The sequence below is a fragment of the Diadema antillarum genome, unplaced genomic scaffold (genome assembly GCF_040938485.1).
Source record: "Diadema antillarum isolate AM-2024a unplaced genomic scaffold, OU_Dant_1.0 seq00001740_RagTag, whole genome shotgun sequence".
NCBI classification, from domain to species: domain Eukaryota; kingdom Metazoa; phylum Echinodermata; class Echinoidea; order Diadematoida; family Diadematidae; genus Diadema; species Diadema antillarum.
Genome location: NW_027272423.1, coordinates 328,829 through 350,510, shown reverse-complemented (window position 1 = coordinate 350,510; position 21,682 = coordinate 328,829). Strand labels below are relative to the sequence as shown.

Here is a 21,682-nt window from a genome sequence, read left to right as displayed (position 1 = left end):
AAGTTATCGAAACAAACAGTGGAAATGCTACCCCTGCCGCCGAAAGACAAGACTTGCACAGAACAGTCAGAGAAGTTTTGAAACAAGAAAAAACACAGCTCAACGTTGTAATAAGCAACCTACCTGAAGTCACGAACACCAGCACCCCACGTACAACATTGAAAGCAGTGAAGGACCTGTTTCAAGCCAAGCTCAAGGTGAATCCAAACGACATTGATAGAGCGGATAAAATCTCAACCGATAAAGGAAATTTTCTGAAAGTCCAGATGAAAACCAAAGCGGCAAAGAAACAGGCGCTATTCAACGCCAAGAACCTACATGATGACCCGGTGTACAAAGACGTCTACCTCAAACCAGACCTCACCTATGAACAGAGAAAGAGAGATGCAGACCTGAGGCAAGAATTGAGGCATCGCAAAGAGCAAGGGGAAAAAAACTTGAAAATTGTGAGGGGGAAAATAGTCAAGACCAGACCTCCCCCTTTGATGGAGAAATAACTACCACTACATCCCCCATTGGCACAATGCACGATGTAAATACAGCACCAATGCACCAGTCACATGTGTTTATGCAACAGACAGAACGTGAGGGGACAAGTAGCCTTACTGCACAGTTTCAGGATGGAAACCTTTTTAGTCTCAGTGGCCAAGGAACTGGAATGGAAAAATCACCAACCAGTGGACCGCAGTGAAGATGTACAAGTAAGATGGGCTCAGAATGACGGTTCTAAAGCATTTAGAGACAGCAACAACCAATCAGCAACACTGCCAACTAAGTCATGGAAGGATAATCACTCAAGTAAAAGCAATAAACTCAAATGTGCATTTACCAATGCACAAAGTCTAGTCAACAAAATAGATGATTTACAGTGCTATGTTGATGAAGAGGCGCCAGATGTAATAGGTATAGTTGAGACATGGCTCAACAGTGATGTAAGCAACGCCGAAGTACACATCCCAGGATACCAAGTTACTCGCCGTGACAGAACCAGCAAGGCTCATGGAGGTGTAATTATGTACACAAGAGACAATATAGAGGTACACCCACGTGATTGTGATCCAGTACTGGCTGAATACGAAGATGCGTTATGGTGTGACATCTCGTGTCAAGGAACTGAACTCAACCTCCTACTAGGTATTGTCTACAGAAGCCCCAGCAATACAGATGATCAAAATGACTGCCTAAACAGAATACTCCTGAAGCTAGGCGATGAGCAAAAGGATGTCATGATTATTGGTGATCTCAACTACAGAGAAATCAATTGGGAAACCACACAAGCCAGGTCTGGTAGAGCAGATGCCTTTCTCGATGTTATACAGGACAACTTGTGGACACAACATGTGACAGGACCCACGAGAGAAGATTCTCTACTTGACCTGGTCATCACCTCTAACCCCGACATGATTGACGAAGTGTTAGTACAGGCGCAATTGGGATCCAGTGACCACTGTATGTTGAGATGTGACCTGAATTACCTAATTGTGCCTGAGGAATCAGTGCCAAAGAGAGATTATAAGAAAGCCAACTTCGACAAAATCAAAGCCAATCTATCCAAGAAGAAATGGAATGAGGAATTCAGAGACTGCGCAGCCGAACAAGCATGGACATCCTTAAGAGAGGAAATTCAACTCCTCATACAGAGGAACGTACCTACTAAGCAGGAAACCAAGAGGGAAAAAAGCGATCTGGCTAACAAGAAGAGCTCAGAACGCTGTGCGCCGCAAACAGAGAGCTTGCAGAAAGTACAAACAGGCTAAAACTACTAAGAGCAAAGAACACTACAGGAAGTGCCAAAAGGAAGCCAAATATGAAGTGAGGAAAGCCAAACGTGACTTTGAAAGAAAACTTGCCGAAAACATAAAAGAGGACTCCAAAAGTTTTTATGCCTATGTGAGATCAAAACAAAAGGTACAAGATTCCATTGGCCCTCTGAAAAACAAATCAGGCTACACTATCCCACCATGACAGGAAACCGCCAACACCCTCAACAAGTTCTTTGCATCAGTGTTTACTGTGGAAAGAGATGAAACACCTCAGCCTGAACAAATATACAAGGGATCTGATAATGATAAACTAGTAGACCTGGAGGTTACAGAGGAGGATGTAAAGAGAAGATTACAGGAGTTTGACCCACCAAAATCTGCGGGACCAGATGGTATTCACCCTTGTATACTGAAATCTCTAGCAGACAAACTGAGTGAACCGATTGCCTGGATCTGCAACAAGTCCCTCGAAGAAGGAGTAGTTCCTGAAGACTTGAGGGTTGCCCACATCATACCCATCTTCAAAAAGGCATCAAGGTCACATCCAGGAAACTACAGACCTATAAGTCTTACCTCTGTAATTAGCAAAGTCTTGGAAAGCATTATCAAATATCGTATCACACAACATCTCGAACAGCAAAATCTGATCCACAGGTCACAACATGGGTTCAGGAAACGAAAATCTTGCCTAACAAATCTTCTCGAACACCTCGAAGTCCTAACCAGGCTCGTTGATGACGGAATCCCAGTAGATGTGGTGTACTTAGACCCAGCCACCATATTTCTAATCTTGGACCCAATAGAAGCACTTCCAAGAAGTGTACATTAGAATTATCCATATACATGTATAGAATTCGTTATATGCACTTTTGAAAATTCAGAACAAGTGCTCAGGCATAAATGATAAGCATTGTGGAAAAAAAACAACAACAACAAACATTAACCAACATGTGGCGCATGTTATGACCTCGCTTAAGATAGATACTCTTTTCACTGCATATAGTGATAACCCTGACTTTACTAAACCGATTTAGATCGCACATTTCTGTGATCATGACATAGTTATTTTGCACATTGAACCAATCTGAAAGATATTCTTTAATTTCAATTTTGTGATTACAAACTAGCTATAAGTTTTACGATAAAATGGTTTGGTGGTGTTTTCCCACTTTTGGCTGTTTCTTGTTACAGACCACACACACATACACACAAAATTACTCCGTCTTGAGTTACTACATTTGAAAACTCAACTATACAAAACGCTATATAATTATGTCCTTATACAGGTAGTATCATAGGAACTGATTTGTATCATTAAAAACAATAAACTTTTGTCCAATCCAACAAACTCGTTTAACAAAACCCCAAAACATTTTTTTCTTTGTCGAAAGTATTTTTCTTTCCTTTTTTTCTCTCTCCTATTGGATGTACAATAATCAAATATCTATTGTCTCTGCTGAACAGTCTCTTTTTTTTCAAATCCGTAAATGAACATTTTAACAATTTCTGAGAGATCTCAGCATCATTTTTTTTTCATCACGTTTCAATTATGTCTTCTTCTTGTTTACCTCTATGATTGTCTAACAATATAATGGTTAACAAATATTGACACTCAATTATCTTTTTTTTTTCATTAAAAAATTCACTGGAGAGAATCTTATGGTGTATGCATGTATCAACAACAGATCAAAAAGAGACACGATTCATACATTCCCTTAATCAATATGCACATTCGCATCTTTCTCGATCACGGGCAAAAAGCGATGATCGCGTAAGGGTTTTAACACATCAACGGTGATAAGATAACATACTGTAGACTCGACCACCGAAATCACCAAAAAAAACAAAACAAAACAAAAAAACAAAACAAACAAAACAAAACAAACAAAACAAAAAAATGCGTTTTATAATAATCAACTTGAAAATGTGTTGATAGAACATGTGTTGATAGAACATGTGAAGAAGGTAAAATATCTTGGTGTTTGGTTGGATCAACACTTTACATGGAATGAACATATTGCCAATGTATCTGCCAAAATTGCTTCCAGGCTAGCGTTCTTCCGTAGAGTTAGAAAGTATTTGACTGTTGAGAGCGCTAAGCTATAAGCGAATGCTCTGATATAACCTTATTTTGATTTTTGTTCAAGTGTGTGGACAAATTTTAGCCAAGGAGTAAAGGATATTCTCATCAAGCAAGAAAAACAAATAGCAAGAATAGTCTCGCAGACAAACACTCGCACATCAACAAATGGAATGTTCACGCGTCTATGGCTGTGTTTATCAATTCCTTTTCTCGGCAGAAACAGGTTATCCAAACAGCTTTCAAGGAATTTTTACGAGTTGATAAACGCAAAGCTGTTTTGAAAGCCCTTTAGGAAAGCCTTTTACGAAAGGGTGCGTTTATCAACTCTCCTTTCTCGGCAGAAACAGGTTATCGAAACAGCTTTCAAGGAATTTTCACGAGTTGATAAACGCAAAGCTGTTTTGAAAGCCCTTTAGGAAAGCCTTTTCGAAATCCCGAAATTTGTGAGGTGTTTCTCTCACCAACAAGGTTTGAGAAATAGAGTAACAACAATCGCACTCCCTTTGATCCCATGTCTCATGCCGCCACTCGGAAATATTTGAAGTATGTGCTAAACTGGAGCTGCCTCACACAAACAAGCGGCATATTAATAGTACAGGCAGTCAATGCTTTGGAAAGGGCTCTCGAAAGGGCTATGGAAAGGGCTATGGAAAGGGCTATAGAAAGTTGATAAACGCAGCCGACGAAAACAAGCGGCACATTAATAGTACAGGGAGTGGACAGGGCTTTCGAAAGGGCTATGGAAAGGGCTTTCGAAAGGGCTATGGAAAGGGCTATGGAAAGGGCTATCGAGAAAGGGCTTTCGAAAGTCGTTTAAACTGGGAAAAGTTGATAAACACAGCCTTAAATAGATAGATTTTGAGAAGAGATGGCAGTTTCAAAAAGGCAAACGTATGTATGATATTTTGAATAGTTCTGCCCCTGTATATCTGCAGAGTATGTTTACATCTGCCATGAGTGTACATCGATACAGTACAAGAAATGCTGAAAGTAGAGGTTTAATTGTGCCCAGAGTACAAACTGAAAGTGGTAGAAAGGCACTTTCTTTTGATGGTGCAATACTTTGGAAGAGTTTTCCTAGTGAAGTGAGAAATGCTCAAACAAAGCAAACATTTTGTACTCGGTTTCAAAAAAGTCGGCAATATTATACATATTTAGTATTTTGGTATATGTTTTTCTTTTTAAAAGCTATAGTTGATTTGGTAATAGTATATTCTTTTGAATATTATGCAGAAAAAAAAATGAATTTTTCTTTTCCGAGCTCCCCTCTTATTTTTTTACTTAAAGTTTACACACATGTGATTACTATGGCATGTAGGAGTGCAGACCCACTTTTTGTTGTAGTCGGATGGTATGAGTTGTGGTGACAGGTTTTGATTTTGTTTTTCTTTTCTCTTTTTTTTTGAAGGTCATGTAAAGTGCCAGAGGGTGTGATAGGCCTTTTGGTTAATTGTTTAATAATGTGTTGACATGGTAACAGTATATCATTTTGAATGAAAAATTATATTAAAAATATTGGGGAATTAGTTAACTCAGTGTATGAATACTGAGTTTTTGGTTTGGAATTTCTCATATGTAATCATTATTTTTTAATAATTTGGATGCATAAAATGTATTTTTTGTATTCTTTATTGTTGAAAAGTATGTTGCCATGGTAATGATATGATTTGAATGAAAATTTAATAATAATCATGCCGTCAAACCCCCGTTTAAGGGAAGACCCCATCGCCAAACGAAGCTGATGGGGTGCTATACCCCCCTAACGATTTGTCGTTTGAGAGTTGGGAGTTGATGTCCTTGCCCACTGCAAAATATCTTTCTACTCAGGCGTGGCAAACCTGGAGGCCAAGCCAGGGTTTAATGACCGCAACAGCTGTCATATTACGTAAGAGCATGATAAGGATATCTGCCTGTGGCAGGCCATTCAAAGTGCACTCAATTTTCTCTATTCTTTCTAAAGTTTTAGATTTTATATTCTATTGAGAAATTCTATAGTCATCCGTTTTGAATTTCGAACGAAAAATTTTGACCCATAAATAACGAAAATATAGGAATAAGAAGGAGAGCATTGCAGAAGTTTGTCGACACACACATGCACCATGGAGCTACATAGCCCATGCAAAAACCAAAACAATCTCTTCCTCTCGCTGGTGCCCCCCCCCCCCCCCCTGTGGCGGTGACTGATGCTTAGATTAGGCCAGGGTCAAGAAATAGGTGTTTTATATCTTTGGTTTTTAAGTCCTTGATTGCCAAGATATACACTGGCATTGTCTACAGGGGTGTAGCTTCTTCAAACGAGAGATTTGTCTCATGATATTGTGAATTACTTTTTTTAATATTGATTTCAAATCTGGAATTTGTGATGTTTATGATATCATAGTTGTGTAGATTTTGTATATTAGATATTGTGTTGTTATTTTAACAGAATTTTCTATTGACAATCATAGAATTTGCTGATCTATTCATTTTCCTCAGGTTTTGAGGATTTGACTTCAGATATGATATGATTATGTGATTGTCAGTGGGCAGTACTGTATAATGATGTCGAGTATCACATTGCAATGGTAACACTTTTGTTATTAGTACGAATTTAAGATGATTGTTGGTCGAGTTGATATCTTTTCCGTTTAGGTAGAGAGTATTGGAGTGCAGACCGGAATGTGTGATTACATTCCCAATTCCAACAGATGATGCTGATTTGTTAGAAAGCTTACATGGGATTAACATTTCCTTATAACCAGTAAAGAGGAGTCGTTTTGTGTATTTGTGTCTATGAGTGTGTGTGTGTGTGTGTGTGTGTGTGTGTGTGTGTGTGTGTTTGCGTGTGTATACTCTATACTGTGGCATCGAACACGGGAAGTAATTTATTGAATAACAATGCGCCTCTAACGCTGCATATAAATTGACAATAACAATGATGATAGTTTTTTACTATCCTAAATTCTCAATAACGTCTTAGGAACGTCCTTGTCCGTAAATGTTATCGTCATCAAATTTATAGCCTTTAAAGTGCGAGAGTAACACATGGACATTCTTATCATTATCATTATTTGTTATTATTACTATTAGAGATTTGCCTGATATGAAGAACTTGAAGAACATAAGAGATATTTAAATGTTTGCACTTGTCATGTAAATGCGTCACATTGTTATACACTTGACAAGTTTTCGTATCCTTTCTTTCATCTTCCTAACTATATTGAAGTTTTTTCGGAAAAGAATATGGACAAATTCTAATTCAATATTTTACATATAATTTTCTCCCCCAGCAATGGCATCAAAACATACAATCGAGGAATGCGTCGATATAACTCAGTCCCGCCAGAGTCGGTGTACATACCAAACTCCTAACACTCCCACTTTCGACCTGACTTGTGTTGTGAGTGGATTCAAGCCTAACATTTCCATGCTATGGACTGAAGAATCTGGAAAGAAACTGAATTCAGTGGTTGCTAGACAGAAAATGTTATCTGACAGCACATACGAGAGGAGTGAAACGATAACTATTTCAACTGAACGTGGGAGAGAGCAAACCTTCATGTGCATGGCTACCGGAGACTCGCTGAATGGAACGTCCGTCGAGGAAATCACTCTTTTACCCATATCAGGTTGTGTACAAAGTAGCCATTTGTTTATCTATTTGTTTGCTCGTGTTTTTTTTTTTTCGTAACAATATAAGATAAGAACGTTATGGCTTTCGTCCGCACTATCAAAACGTTCTCGGAAAAGAGGTAAAAATACTGACAAAAACTGGATTTTGATTAGTCATAATTATGATCATATCCGAGTCGATAATTTGGAGCTATGAAATGATTTCAGGAAAGAGCTTAAACATATTCCCTACAATAAATATATTATCCCTTAATCATTAATCTTACGTATATCAAATCACTTTCTCCAAACGATGTATGACTGAGATAATGAGTATTGCGTATAATGACACTCATCGAGTATTGACATGCTTCGGCACTACCCATAAACTTAATATGACCATGCCTTGCAGTGTCATTTATTATCATGTTAATTAATATTATTTTCATTTGTAAATATTTTTCGTTGAAACGAAGTAACGGAAGATATGACGTGCTTTTTTTTTTCAAATATCAATTTCCAGGAAAACGTAATAATGTCGGTTTCATCGTTGGACTAGTCATCGGTGTATCAGTTGCTGTATTTTTCCTTTTTGTCCTTGTTGGAAAGTTTCTGCAGAAGTATCATCCGCATTTCCTACCAAGAAAAGGTGGCGATATTTTCGTTAATTATTCATTCGTCTGTTTGTTTGTTTTTTTTACTTAGTCTTCAAGACCTTCAGATAGCTTTGTGTATATCCAACAGGAATTATCATTTCGTACTTTCGCGTAAATGTATGTGTTTTTTTTTTCATTACAAACTCGGAATTCTAGTACCATTGTATAATAACAAGTTCTAGCAATGTCAGATGACACCGACAAAAAGAGATCGCGGAATTCATGTACATAATATTATGTGCTTATCGTCTCTGGGGCGACAACACCTCGTATCTACAAAATGTTCAATGTTCAGGGAGCAAAAAAAAAAAAAAATATGGCGGCCAAAGCGCAGTGGCGAGTGGGATGGCTTTTCCTTTGACTTGCAGTGGTGGCTTTATTTTTGGAGAAAGACAGTTTGGATTCCGACAGGACATCAGTTAACCCATTATTTGGCTATTAATCCATAAAAGTCATTTTCCCCAAAATTGCAGATACCAGGTCTTGTCACCCCAGCGACGTTATGCATTTTTGTATAATACTATGTGAACTTGCATCACAAACAAACAGAGAGTCGCACGACCCGATTTCATGTAGGATTTAAGAATATTGTCCTCTTCAGACTTTGGGATCCTTTTGTTTGAACGGGTCACACACAGCGCCGCGCAACCGATTTGGGTGGACGGTGATAACCGGGGTTAACACGTTCGAAATTTGTGCGATTTGTGCGTAGTACGTAAAATCTAAGTCGTAACAGGGTGACGCCTGGCTCAACATGCAAATTGAAAAGTCCCTATTGTCATGCGGTGAAAACTGTCTGTCCTCCCCATTACTATGACGGAGACGAAAATTGTCCTTCCCCGACTTTCAGATCCTTTTGTTGTAGCGGGTCATATATATATATATATATATATATATATATATATACAAAGACCTGAATATAAGAACAACGCAAGTCCAATATTTGGCCAAATTCAGTTTGATACGGGAAATTGTAGCTTATGCATAGACTCATCTTGTGTATAAATGATGATTCGTAATTACCCCCGGGATTGCCTGAAATGAATGAATTAATTCCCTCATCCTCTCTCATCTCTATGGCAGAATATCATGTATATAATTCAAAGAACGACCAAAGTCTATCACACAAACTGGCCTCTCCACAATTAACGTAAATGTTAATTGTCATAATAATATATGTTTTAATTTGTATATACAGTACTCTCCGCATAATCGGGTGGGCTAGGACAGAGCGTTTCTTACCCGATTAAGCGGAGTACCCGATTAACAGAAGAACACGTCTCATTCATAATATTGACACACACAATGTGTATGTACATGCATTGTACACTGCACCAAACACCTATACTGTAATCACATGCTTGCACGGTCCATTATACAAACCGTACAATTGATCAGTCATGAGCAATGATTTACACTCTATTATGGACAAATATGTCTTCAGAAAACTTTGTCGTTTGACTAGAGACTGCTCGCTACCACGCAGATTTTTTCCAAAAGGAACACGTCTATTTGCGTGCACTATTTATAGTCACGTAGAACGTCGGGTTACTTTTCAAGAAGCGACTGGGGAAAACACAATTATTTAGCTGGTGCATGGCCTGATTTTCTTTGCAAACTTCCGTATTGTGAATGCTGTTGCGGAGCAAGGGAGGAGCGCAAGTGTGTTCAACTCCCGTCTGTCTATTCAATTGTGAGTGCCAGCTACATGTGCAATGTTCGTTTACGTGTGACAAGTCGGTACTGTATGATACATGACTCTTATTCCGATTTCATGTTTAATCACTCCCCAAATGATCGGTCTTCTTTGCAAATTAAGCAGAGACTGCAATTAGCCGAGGAAAATTTGACATTCTTGTTTTCTTAAAGTCTTATATTTGCGATAAAATGTGGATAGAAATTAGACTAGAAGAAATTATTTACCCATTTATGCGGAGAGGCAACCCGATTATCAGGTAATTTTAACGTACATTGGAACTGATTTTTACATTACTACCCAATTAAACGGAGTACCCGTTTAAGCGATACCCGATTACGCGGAGAGTACTGTATTTGCCTTCCCATCACAGTTAAATAAAATATTGTTGGACAAATAAATAGAAAGGAAGCTTTTTTAAGTTTACTCGGCATGGTCTTCCATGGGCTTGGGTCGTTCTTATATTCAGATACTCATATATTTGCAAAAGAGGCAAGATCCACTTTTAGTACTTAAGAAAAAATGGTTTGTTTGAGAGAATTTGTACACAAGTATATGGACATATAATTCAATTTTGCCATATTTCTTTTCAAATGATTGTCTGGAGTTGAAAAGAACGTTGTTATATATATATTTCATTTACATCACCATGGATATCATTGTTTTAGCTTTTCCTTGATGTCATATTTTACAGGATGCGGCTGGAATCCCTGCTGGCGGAGACCAAAACGAGTTGATGAAGAAGAAACAGAAATGCTTGGTATGGGGAAGTTGGAAATGATTACCTTGTATTCCTTGTTGCGTATTTCTTTATTTCTTATATACCAGTATAACGTATTCCAACGTTTCACGTTGTAATTCATTGTTAATTGTGATTTGAATACACTTATGTTCCAAAGTTAAAGAACATATTCATAAACTGACAATTGATTGTCCCCCTTTACCAAGAGAACTGGCATGTATCCGCATAGAGTCGAGTTATTCAGAATGATGAAGCAACAATATGTAAATGAATTACTAACATGTTCAAAAGAGCAGCAATATGCTCACAGGCAATTATAAATTATGACTTATTTTTCCTATTTGAATTTGACGATTTGCAGAATCCATACTGTCAAAAAGAAATATCACTGAAATAAAAGAGTTAACGACGTGCACATTTTCATATTAAAGGAAAACTAGGGTTAAAAGGTATGGGCTACTAAGGGCTGTGGAATTGTAGCAATGAAGACGTGTTGTATCACAGTAAGAGCAGTACCTTTTCAAATATATATCACCAAGAAGAAAACAAATACCATATCTTGAATTTAGAGGTAGTTTTGAGGCCTGAAAAAATTAGAAATAAGGTAGAGAAAAACTGACTCTTCTGGAAAAAAAATCATACCTGGTCTTCTTGGTTTATGCTTAGGAAGAAACGTAATCTTGAAATCTGTACATGATAATGCTAACATGAATAGTATTCCGCGCATAGATGCAAGTACCCCTAAAGTACATACGTGATTGTAATGTGTTTAAAAGAAATGGAGAGTGCTAAAAAGGAAATGCTTAGAAATGTAAACATGGTAAACATGGGAGGAATAATCAGAGCTGTTACCAGGGCGTCGTTTATTCTGTTTGGTGTTTGTTCTGCTGTGGCATTTAGCAGCGTCATGGGATGTACAGATCGTGATATCATTTCGGTACGTCTTAACTTTATCTAATTCATATCTGTAATCGTTTTGCTTTCAAACAGCACCTCTTTCACGATCGCTTACAAAGGAACAAGTAGAGCAATGTAAAGAAGACCTGAAGGCGTACTACCGGTTGTCACGACGCAAGGTCACTTTGGATCCACTCAACTTTATGGATCGTGTTAACTTGGATGACATTTATACCAATTTGAGTCTGATAGACCAAAATGACATGAGCAAAACTACACCTATAACGTACGAAGACCTTTTAACCAATGATGGAAATTTAAACCTTTCAAAGCGTCTTTTGATCCAGGGTGAAGGTGGCGTAGGTAAAACAACGCTGTGCAATAAGATTGCTTGGGATTGGTGCCAGGGACGGATTCTCCAGGATCTCGATATGGTGCTCGTAATTCCTCTTCGAGATGTGACCGACGGGAAAAGTATCGGTGAAATTGTGCAGAAATATTTACCTGATATGAATCCAGCAACACGAGATCAAATAGACGGATATATCATTAACAATTTAGATAAAATTTTGATTGTTTTTGATGGACTCGACGAGTTTAACTGGAAAATCGAAGAAAGAAGCAGCAGTGAGGTTATTCGAATAATAGGTTTAGAGAACTATAAGTCATGCAAGGTAATTGTGACCACAAGACCATGGAGAAGACATGAATTCACCGTTGTCAAAAGCCTTGCCGAAGCCTACACATTTATCAGGGTCGACGGATTTAACGAGGACAATTTGACAGTTTATATCAAGAAATACTTTCGGATAAGAGAAAAGGAATATCTGGCTGAAAGTTTGATTACTTTCATGGAGGAAAATGATGTAATTCAGTCGAACATGGCTCCGTTTCCTATCTACTCTGCCATGCTTTGCCTAATGTGGGAAGAATTCAGTGAAGAGGAACGAGAGGAACTGACAAAAATGCAAACTTTCTCTGAGATTTTTGGAGAAATGATCACTTTCCTGGAAGAACACTATGCGTCAAAAGCAGGTCGAAATTTAGAGAATCAGAACGTTGTTGAATATTTGAAGGAGGCGGATAGGGCAATTCAAGATATTAGTCAGATAGCATTGAACGGTTTGTTAGAAAACAATATGACATTTTCTGAAGAAATATTCACAGAGTGTAATGATGCCATGGAAATATGCTGCAGAGTCGGGGTTTTAACAATTGAAAGAGATGTTATCAACAGGAAGCGTCTGCGCAATGTCAATATTCAATCCCTGGTTTTATCAATTGTTTCGTTTCCCCACAAATTATTCCAAGAATACATTGCAAGACTATACATTGAAAATGTGTACGCCAATAATCCCGCCGACTATAGCCAACTGAAAAACAAACTTCTTGCCCATTATGAGCAATTTCGCTACCTGCTGTACTTCATCTCAACCTTACGTAATGAGATTCGCCTTGATATCATCGATGGATTGACAAAGCGTGCCGACCAGTACTTTTGCGTTGATGTTGCGTTTGAATGTCATACTGAAGAGGCAGCTAGAGCAGTGGGAGAACGATGGGATGAATACAGACTGTCTCCTGATATGTCAGAACATACAAAGTCAGGAGTTGTCTTCATGGTGCACTGTAACCAAGCGGTGAGTTGCTCATTGGCTTTCAAATCGAAAAAAAAAATACATAGAGAGCGTAAAAGATGTATGTGTATGCCTTTGTGTGCGTGTGCACGTGTCAGTGTGTGCTGTCAGAGACCTTGAAATCTTCATGCTCTTTTTCTGTGATCAATTTCCTTTGTTCTGAAAACTAAGGTGGACATCAGTTAATGAAATTCAAATTTGGGTAGAAGTTGAAACACAAGGCATAGAAGACTTTTATGATAAAAAGACCTCATGTTCTCCCTCTCAGGCAGTTCCAAGATGTAATGATCCTATAGATGACTCCAAATTGTCATAAGACATCATAATGATGATCATTATAATTGAGGGGGTCGGTGCAATATAGTGCTAACCCACACAATGGCCATTTTGAGATAATCGCTGTTGAATATTTGGAAATAAATACGATTATATACATTGCACATGAATAAAATATGAATACGTACATTTTTTTATGGAGATAAGAGTGAAAGATGAGAATTATGAAAATGTATGTGACTCAATTTTAACAAAAGTGTGTGTCATCACTATATTGCACCGACCCCTTCACTTGTATTCGATGTAAACCGTCGTTTTACTAGTCTTCTTGTGGAAAATATGACTGGGGCAAGCCAAAGCTCCGTCCTTGCACAATAAGTTAATTTCATGGGGAAAGAAATCAAACTTTTTCAGGAAATTGCAAACCAGTCGAGCGTGCTCGCTAAATTCCCATTGTGTCTTGGGTCGGGACGCCATAATGCACGTTCTGCATCGTACCTGAATGCATAATGGCTCATGATAGTACCCTGATCATCGTTGTTCAAACTATCAATGTTCCTTCTCATTAGCGATCGTTACATATTGACCGTTTAAACTGCGGAAGAAATCTGTTACTTGACTTGGCGGAGGGAATGTGCTCCAGCCGTGTGCTGCGCGAAGTCGAAATGGACTTGTTAAACTCAAGATTTCAAACAGATTTCTACAGGATCATAGCAGACAAGGCTTCGACCTGTCAGGTAAGATCTTCAACAACAGTTACATAACATGCATAATATGTGTGTTTGCTATGAATTTTTTATGCGAACGTGCATCATAAAATCAACAAGAATAAGAAAAAAGGGGTGGGGAAGGGAGTCAGTCAAGACAATTTGGAGTTTTGACAATGCTGAGCATAAGAATATATCAAATATAATAATGTCAAGGATCTAATGACATATTCTGCTCTGCAAAAGCGGCTGATGTACTTGATTATAGACAGTAAATGAAAAGATGTGTTTTGCGCCGTGATTTAAAGACCGCTTCAGTTGGGGATTCCCTGACTTCTAATGGTTTGTCATGCGATATTTGGGAGCTGCACAGACAGATGTTTTGTCTCTTTATGACACTTTTGTTTTACGTCTTGGAATTTGTGAAAGAAGAGTGTCCTTAAAACTGTGCAGGTTATGGATGTTTGTAGGATATTTGTACTAAAGATTGAGATTTTGTTACTCGGAACGTGACCAACAAGTGACTTATATAACATACAATCAACAAAATCTTAAAAAATATTCGTTGACGAATCGAAAACCAGTGTCAGTCTTTCAGAAGACAAGTGATCCTTAAGAACCTGGATTTGCTTCAGATAACCTTGCGCTTAAATGTTGGACTCACTGCAAGGATAATGCTACTGTTTTAAAAGTTGGTATTATTCATTCGTAGAATCAAGAGTTCGTTTACTGTGATTATCCTTTCGTTGTTGATTCGTTTCTTCTTTTTTTTCCTTTTTTATTTGGTTTTGGTTTCGGTCAAATTCATCGCACAGAAAGCATGGTTTGACAAAGAATAAGCGCTTAGAATATAATATAGATTGTACTTCAGAACCTATTCTCACAGTTTAAACCTTTCCAGAGTAGATTAGGTTAAAATAGTCAATATTGCATTGAGTTATATACAGCTGCTATAATATCATTTTAACACTTAAAGTCTACTCTTTTACAATCTGCCCTTGACTCAAAATCCTTCTCTGGAGACGTTTTGTTGTTTTTGTGATGCACGGTAACATTTTGCAAACATTTTTCATTAATGTAGGAGTTTAACATTCCCAACCTTGAAAAACATCTCTTGGGAATTTCGGGGTCGTTGAATCAAGGGTCAAGGTCAGAGGCCTGGCTAAAGGTTCTAAAACTATGCTAATTAATGCTGATTTTGCACTATTTTCTCGATACCTTATTAGATGCATACATTTGGTTAACGTCTGTAACTCTGGGTGCACGACGGTATAAAACCCCGTTTGCCGCATTATTCTAGAACTATACGAGGGCATGCAATGGGGAAAACGTGTTTTTTTTTCAGAGACATGCAACGTTTTGCACATTTTTGTTACAAATGCCATACACCCTGTAAAGCTGTAAAGAAAATGTTGAGATCGATATGATGTCGATTCAATGACAAATCATTGATTATTTTTTAACAATATGACAATGGCAACTATTATTATCCAGCCATGATTTTCGCTCACGCAAAAATCAAGTTCAAGTGATCATTCTTAGTATTGCCGTACATGGAGGATACGGTACCTGATACTAGATATTTATAAAAGGTTGTATTTTAAGGGGACACAGAACACGGTTTAACGGTCAAACGAAAACGCCATTTTTTGGATACGTTCATTTCTTATAATAATCAGCCATATAAATGAAATTTCAGGTGAAGGAATGTTTTCAAAAACACCACATTCTTGTAACTCTGCAAATACTTCGAACGCCTCACTTTCCTTCTTTTTTTATATTTGTTTCTTGTGCCAGCCATGTGAAACTCAACTGTCGTCTCACATTGTGATAGTGTATCGTAGACCTATAGAGGAATCGTGCGATTTGACAGAAAGACATACAAGTCGCCATTGCGACATTAATTTCAAGTTTTCTCATACGCTTAATTTGTCAGATAACTTTGTTGATGCTTGTTGTTTTTTTGTACAGATCCAAAATCTGGCACTGACCATTAGCTACTGGAATGACAACCTTCAATATCAGTCCTCAATGGGAAAAGACTTAGCACGTTGGGTTTCTACTTTGCCGCATCTTTTAAACCTCAATGTAAAATGCCACACCGTTCCCGATGGTTTCTTCTTAATCGCAGCTGATTCGGCGCAATCCTGCCAGGTATGTCACAATCACTATGCTCATATATTTCTAAGAAAATACATATATTTTTTTTCATAAAGATTCATTTCTCTCATTGATAAAAACCACCACACTATACAACGAATCCTCACTTGTTACAAAGTGTCCAAGCAGTGTTAATCCTTTTATAGCACAACAAAGTCGATATGTAGATATGTATTAATTGATTTGGTTTCAGCACTGGTTTCATCAAACAATTAGTATGTGTGCCTTTGAATTTGTGTGCGCGCGGACGTTTTAAGGGAATAATGGTCAAGGGTATTAAGTGGTCATCGTAATGTCCGGAAAAATATAGAAGGGTTTCGAGATGACGACTAGATAACTGCTATGAGATTTAACACAAGCACTAAATGCATATACAGATTTGCATGCGAATACGCTGCTTTGCCAGCTCACAGCAAAGAAAAATTGTATAATGATTTTGTTTTGATAAAGTAACATTAAAAAAATCCATAGTAGAGGGTGTTTCACCAGATGTCACATGTATAGGCCTACACAGGTTGTCAAAAAAACTATGCTCTTTAGATATGGCTGACAAATACACAAGAAATATAATGATACTGGGTAAAATGTTTATATGTATGGATAGCTTATTGACTGAACTTTTATATGACACCAAAAAAACTAAAAATAGATCATGCTTGAATGAGTACTGGTCACTTTTGTTAAGGGTATGAAAATGAGGCTGCGCAGGAATTAGTCTTTTAGATTTGCACCTTTTTGTAACTGTGACTTGAATAAAAAAAAACTTCGAACCACATTTCAGTAATTTTCAGCTACTGGCTAATAATTATTCAGGTTAACCATTGACCTAAAGAATAAATAGCTGACGTCTTTGACATTATCTTTTTTTTTTGACAATCCATAATTGAATATCCAATGTTACATAACCCAACCTGGGTATTGAGTAAATCAATGAGATATTCAATTTGGGATGGAGGTTTTTATTCAAAGTCAGTGATGTTAAAAAAACAATCTATAACAGTGTGTAAAAATGTGTCACTTGATCATGATACATTAAGACTAAATAAAGAGCTGCAGGCTGTTACTCAGCCCTCATTCATCTTGGAGTCTTGGACTGACAACCAAAGATAAAGAGGCCTCATTTCACACCCCGGCAGCGTTCTTTTATGGTACAGAAATTTTGGTGTCATATATGAAAGATGAAACATGCATATTGTAACTATTCTTACAATTAAATCTTTTCCCACAGATTGCAATTGACCTTTCCGTCAGAATAGCATATTCTTTTTTTTTATTCAGTAGGCATTTTAAAAGTGTATAGTTGGTGGGAAAAAGTGTGATATCATGAAATGAAAGAAGGACAAAAGAGGTGAAGTAATGATGAAGCTTTTTGAAGCATACACTATTCTTCAGATAAAGGGGAGCAGCGCTCATGTTCGAATTTGTTTTAAACTGTGTTGCCATATTAAAAGCATATTTCATCTTTGTGCGTTCCCGTTTTCGTCGTTGATGGGACCAAAGCTGGTATGCCTCCTGTTGTCATGAGCACGCAGCCGCTATTCTAGCATTAGTGCTACAATCCACACGCCTTGGGTTTACAGTTAAGACAAGATTTAGACGCATACTGTACAACATACATAAACGCAGCGGAGCACGGAGAAAAATATCCTGAAATCACAATACTTGCCAATGACGTGACTATCTTATAGTGGACCTGGGTATTACCCGAAAAAAAAAAAACACACACACACGCACACAAACAAACACACACACACACACACACATACAATAATAAATTAGATTGAAGTGCACGTTTCATAAAGATTATATTGGTCGAACAGTAACATGCATTCCCGGCTAATCCTACAATTTTGTCATTTAAGTTCTTATTCCAAGCATTCAGTATCGGGCATTCCAATCCGGGTTTTTTTTTCTGAAACAGCAATAATAAAGAAGACGAAAAAAACAAACCACACACACACACAATTAGGGAAAAATCTTTTGCAAACATTTCTCATTAATGTTTTAATTTCGTGTTTATTTTTTGTTTGTTTGTTTGAAGGGTTATTGTTTTCATTTATTTTCTTCAGGTCTGCGATTTTTCGATCGTGGTTGAGTCGGGTCGGATTTCACAGTCAGAGGCTACAGCAGCAGCCAAATTTCTGTGCCGTATGCCACATCTCAGACGTGCCCGTATCACATGCGAAGACCTACCCAAGACATTCTTCACCACAATTGCTCTACAAACCACACCATGTAAAGAACAGGTAAGATGTTTCGATTGGTTCACCAGTATGGAAAGAGGGGGACATTTTGCATTTGTTCTGAATAACATCAATCTGTGTGATGAAAATAAGAGTTTGTACAGAAGGAGACTCAATCATTGAGGCATACTCGTGTTTTTCAGGGTATATCCAGAATCTTGCTTTCCCGGGATTTCATGAGGAGGCGGGGCTTAAGACCGTGTCACACCTTTCTGGGCATGTTACGTTGGCTTGTCGCGAGGAGGGATTTTCTAGCGCCCAGGTGTTTTATTCAGGCGGACAAGAATGTTTGCGAGTTCGAACGTGTTTTTTACCTGCTATACCAGCTCCATTTACCTTCCACTTGGGTGTATTCCGTGTGACCCGTATAAGAGCTTTGTAACCGATCCGTTTTCTGTTATACGAGGTACCTACAGGTAGTGAGAATTAACTGTGTTGGAGTTGCCTGCGAGGTGCTGTTATGAACGGTATCCTGCAGGTATTCTGTACATCTGCGAGCGAACCGCCACTACTCATTCGGAAGAAGTTTCCAGCTTCCTCAAGACTTTTTAATATCTTACCTGGGAAAGGTTAGCGATTGAATTGCGGGGAAACTAATTTGCTACCCGGAGCTATCCGCAGTTGGTCCGCACTTGACAATACCTATTGCGCATCTCGGCTGTAGTTGCCCGGAGATGCACATGCAAGTCCGATATAACCGCAGCCAAGTTTTGAGCATGACTATTTTTTTTTTCCGGGTTAGTCGCGGGGATGACCAGAGATATCAACGTAAAACGCCAGAAGGCAGTACCTCGCAGGCAACTCCCACGCAGACCTGGACTTCACTATCCCCGTAGGCAGCAAGGATAATAACACTCTGTGAGACTTCTGCCATTTCTCCAGAGGAATTCCTTTACTGAGTTGTCTGCCCCCACGCGGCTGGCTCGCAGGTCACACAGAATGCCCGCGGGTGGAACTTAAGTAGAACTCGTCTAGCAAGTAAAGCAAATGCAAAACCAAATCCTTTTCCGCCCTCAGAAAATGTAACAAATGCTGGAAAATCCGAAGAAATAAGGCAGAAAGGTGTATCTAAAGATAAACTATGCAAAAGGACGCTTTGTCCCCTACCCTGTACAACATACTACACTTAGCTCATGTGGCTTATGCCTAATACTCTTTGTGCAACCAAAGATTCATAAACTGGACATTCCACTTCGACCTATCGTCTCGATCAGGGAGTTCTCCCACGTGCACCATAACTCAACACTTGGCTTCTGCCTTGCACCCTCTTGTTGGCCAAACTGTACAGCATGTGAAGAAATCCAAACAATTCATCGACCAAGTCCGTCAGATGACAGTGTCTAATAGTGATGTCCTCGTCATCTTTGATGTTGACTCACTATATTCATGAGTGTGTCAGCTAAAGATGCGCGCTCCCATCCTCAAGAGGCTTGACTCTGATCGAAACCTACCAGACAGGACCAAACTGTCTCCAACAGAGATCTATGACTTGCTTGGGATGTGTCTCAATTTCACCCTTTTCAGATGGAGAGAAACATTCTACCAGCTGACAAAAAGAGCAGCAAAGGGGTCCCCATTGTCCCCTATTGTTGGAAATCTTATCATGGAAGACTTTGAAAAGACAACACTACAGACAGCAACGCTCCGACCCATGGTGTGGCTTAGATACGTGGGTGACACCTTTGTGGTCTGGCAACATGGTGCCGAGGAAATCATCAACTTCCTTCAGCACCTAAACTCTCAACGTCCATCCATCAAGTTCACCATGGAAATGGAGAACCAAGGGGCTATCCCCTTCCTGGACACCAAGATCACGAGGATGGCACAGGGATCCCTTTCCCATCAGATTTACCGTAAACCTACTTACCGTTCATATCACCATCCTTCCGTGTTGAGATCCATCAACAAGACTTTGGTTAACCAAGTCCACCAGGTCAGCAACCAAGCCCACCTACCCGGGGAACTGAAGCATATCAAGCAGGTATTGAAACATAACAGCTACCCCCATCACAATTGTTTCCACAGAGTTCCCATTTGTGCGGAACGTTATTGTTACTCAAAAGAAATCGAGAGTGATCCTCTCATACATGGGAGTGGAGCAGCCTCTCACAAGATCCAGCTGATTCTGAGAGAAGCCGACATTTGAAATGCGGCACAGTTCTTCAACCAAACTTCAATCTTTCTTCACTACACACAAGGACAAACGACATTCTAAGAATCTTCCTTGAGTATACCGCATTCCTTGTGAATTTAGTAAGGTTTACATCGGAGAGACAAGCCGATCCTTTGCAACCTGGAACACCAGGTCCATGGCTGATGGGCCAACGGGACAAGTCTGCTTTTATCCACCATGCCCACATCTGTGAACTAAGGATCTTGTGGGATGAAAGCAGATTCATCACGCAAATCCCCAACTGGAATCAACGACGAGTCAGATAAGCTTTGGAAAATCGGGGTGCATAATACTGCCACCTCTCCCCCCCCCCCCCGATAATGGCCTCCACCTGAGCAAGTGGTTGATTCTGCTTGACAAGCAGGCTAATTACCCATTACTCCCCAAACACAGAATTGATACTAATACAACTAAAAGACAGGCATCACAGTGTGTGCATCCAACCGTGACTCCCCCCCCCCCTTACACACACACACACATACTAAATTCTAAAAATTGCTGTAATGTTCTTGTTAAACATACTGCCTTTAGACAGTGTAAAAGAGCAACGGAACAGACACCGTGCTATTTTACCATGAATGATGTTGGATCTCTTACGTTTTAGTTTTGACTCTCTTTCACACTTTACCTACATTTTGCGCCCTATTCAACTCTTGAGCTTTTTTTTTTCTTACATATCTTAGTATCTACCTGTTTCTCAACGGCTGATGGAGGCAGATGTCTTGGAGTCATCCCACGAGTCCGACACCCACGAGTCATACGGTCCACGAGACCGACATCAAATTAATATAGGTCCATGATTCATGCGGCCCATGAGCTATACGGCTCACGAGTCATACAGCCGAACCCGTGAATTCGACACTACGTACAACAGGCTCACGAGAACCAGGGGCGGATCCAGGAATTCCGTAAAGAGGGGGCGCGTTTACAAAATTAAATCCCCTCCCCCCACTTTTTTTTCTTTTTATTTCTTTTGTTTCAACAAAAATTAAAGGGGGGCGTGCGCCGCTTGCGGTCCTCCCTGGATCCGCCCCTGAGAACGACACCAATTAAAGAAA

The 21,682-nt window shown here is 38.9% G+C and overlaps 2 protein-coding genes across 2 annotated transcripts; both read left to right on the top strand.

Annotated features, from left to right (window-relative positions):
- The first annotated feature begins 7,600 nt into the window (after window positions 1-7,600).
- Window positions 7,601-13,251, top strand: LOC139711963 (NACHT, LRR and PYD domains-containing protein 3-like). The gene is made up of 4 exons (XM_071623810.1): window positions 7,601-8,086; window positions 10,484-10,549; window positions 11,522-13,068; window positions 13,237-13,251. The coding sequence occupies exons 1-4, from the start codon at window positions 7,864-7,866 to the stop codon at window positions 13,249-13,251; spliced, it is 1,851 nt and encodes a 616-aa protein (XP_071479911.1). The 5' UTR covers window positions 7,601-7,863.
- A 6,605-nt stretch (window positions 13,252-19,856) lies between these two features.
- Window positions 19,857-20,597, top strand: LOC139711962 (uncharacterized). The gene has a single exon (XM_071623809.1). The coding sequence runs from the start codon at window positions 19,857-19,859 to the stop codon at window positions 20,595-20,597; it is 741 nt and encodes a 246-aa protein (XP_071479910.1).
- The last annotated feature ends 1,085 nt before the right edge of the window (window positions 20,598-21,682 follow it).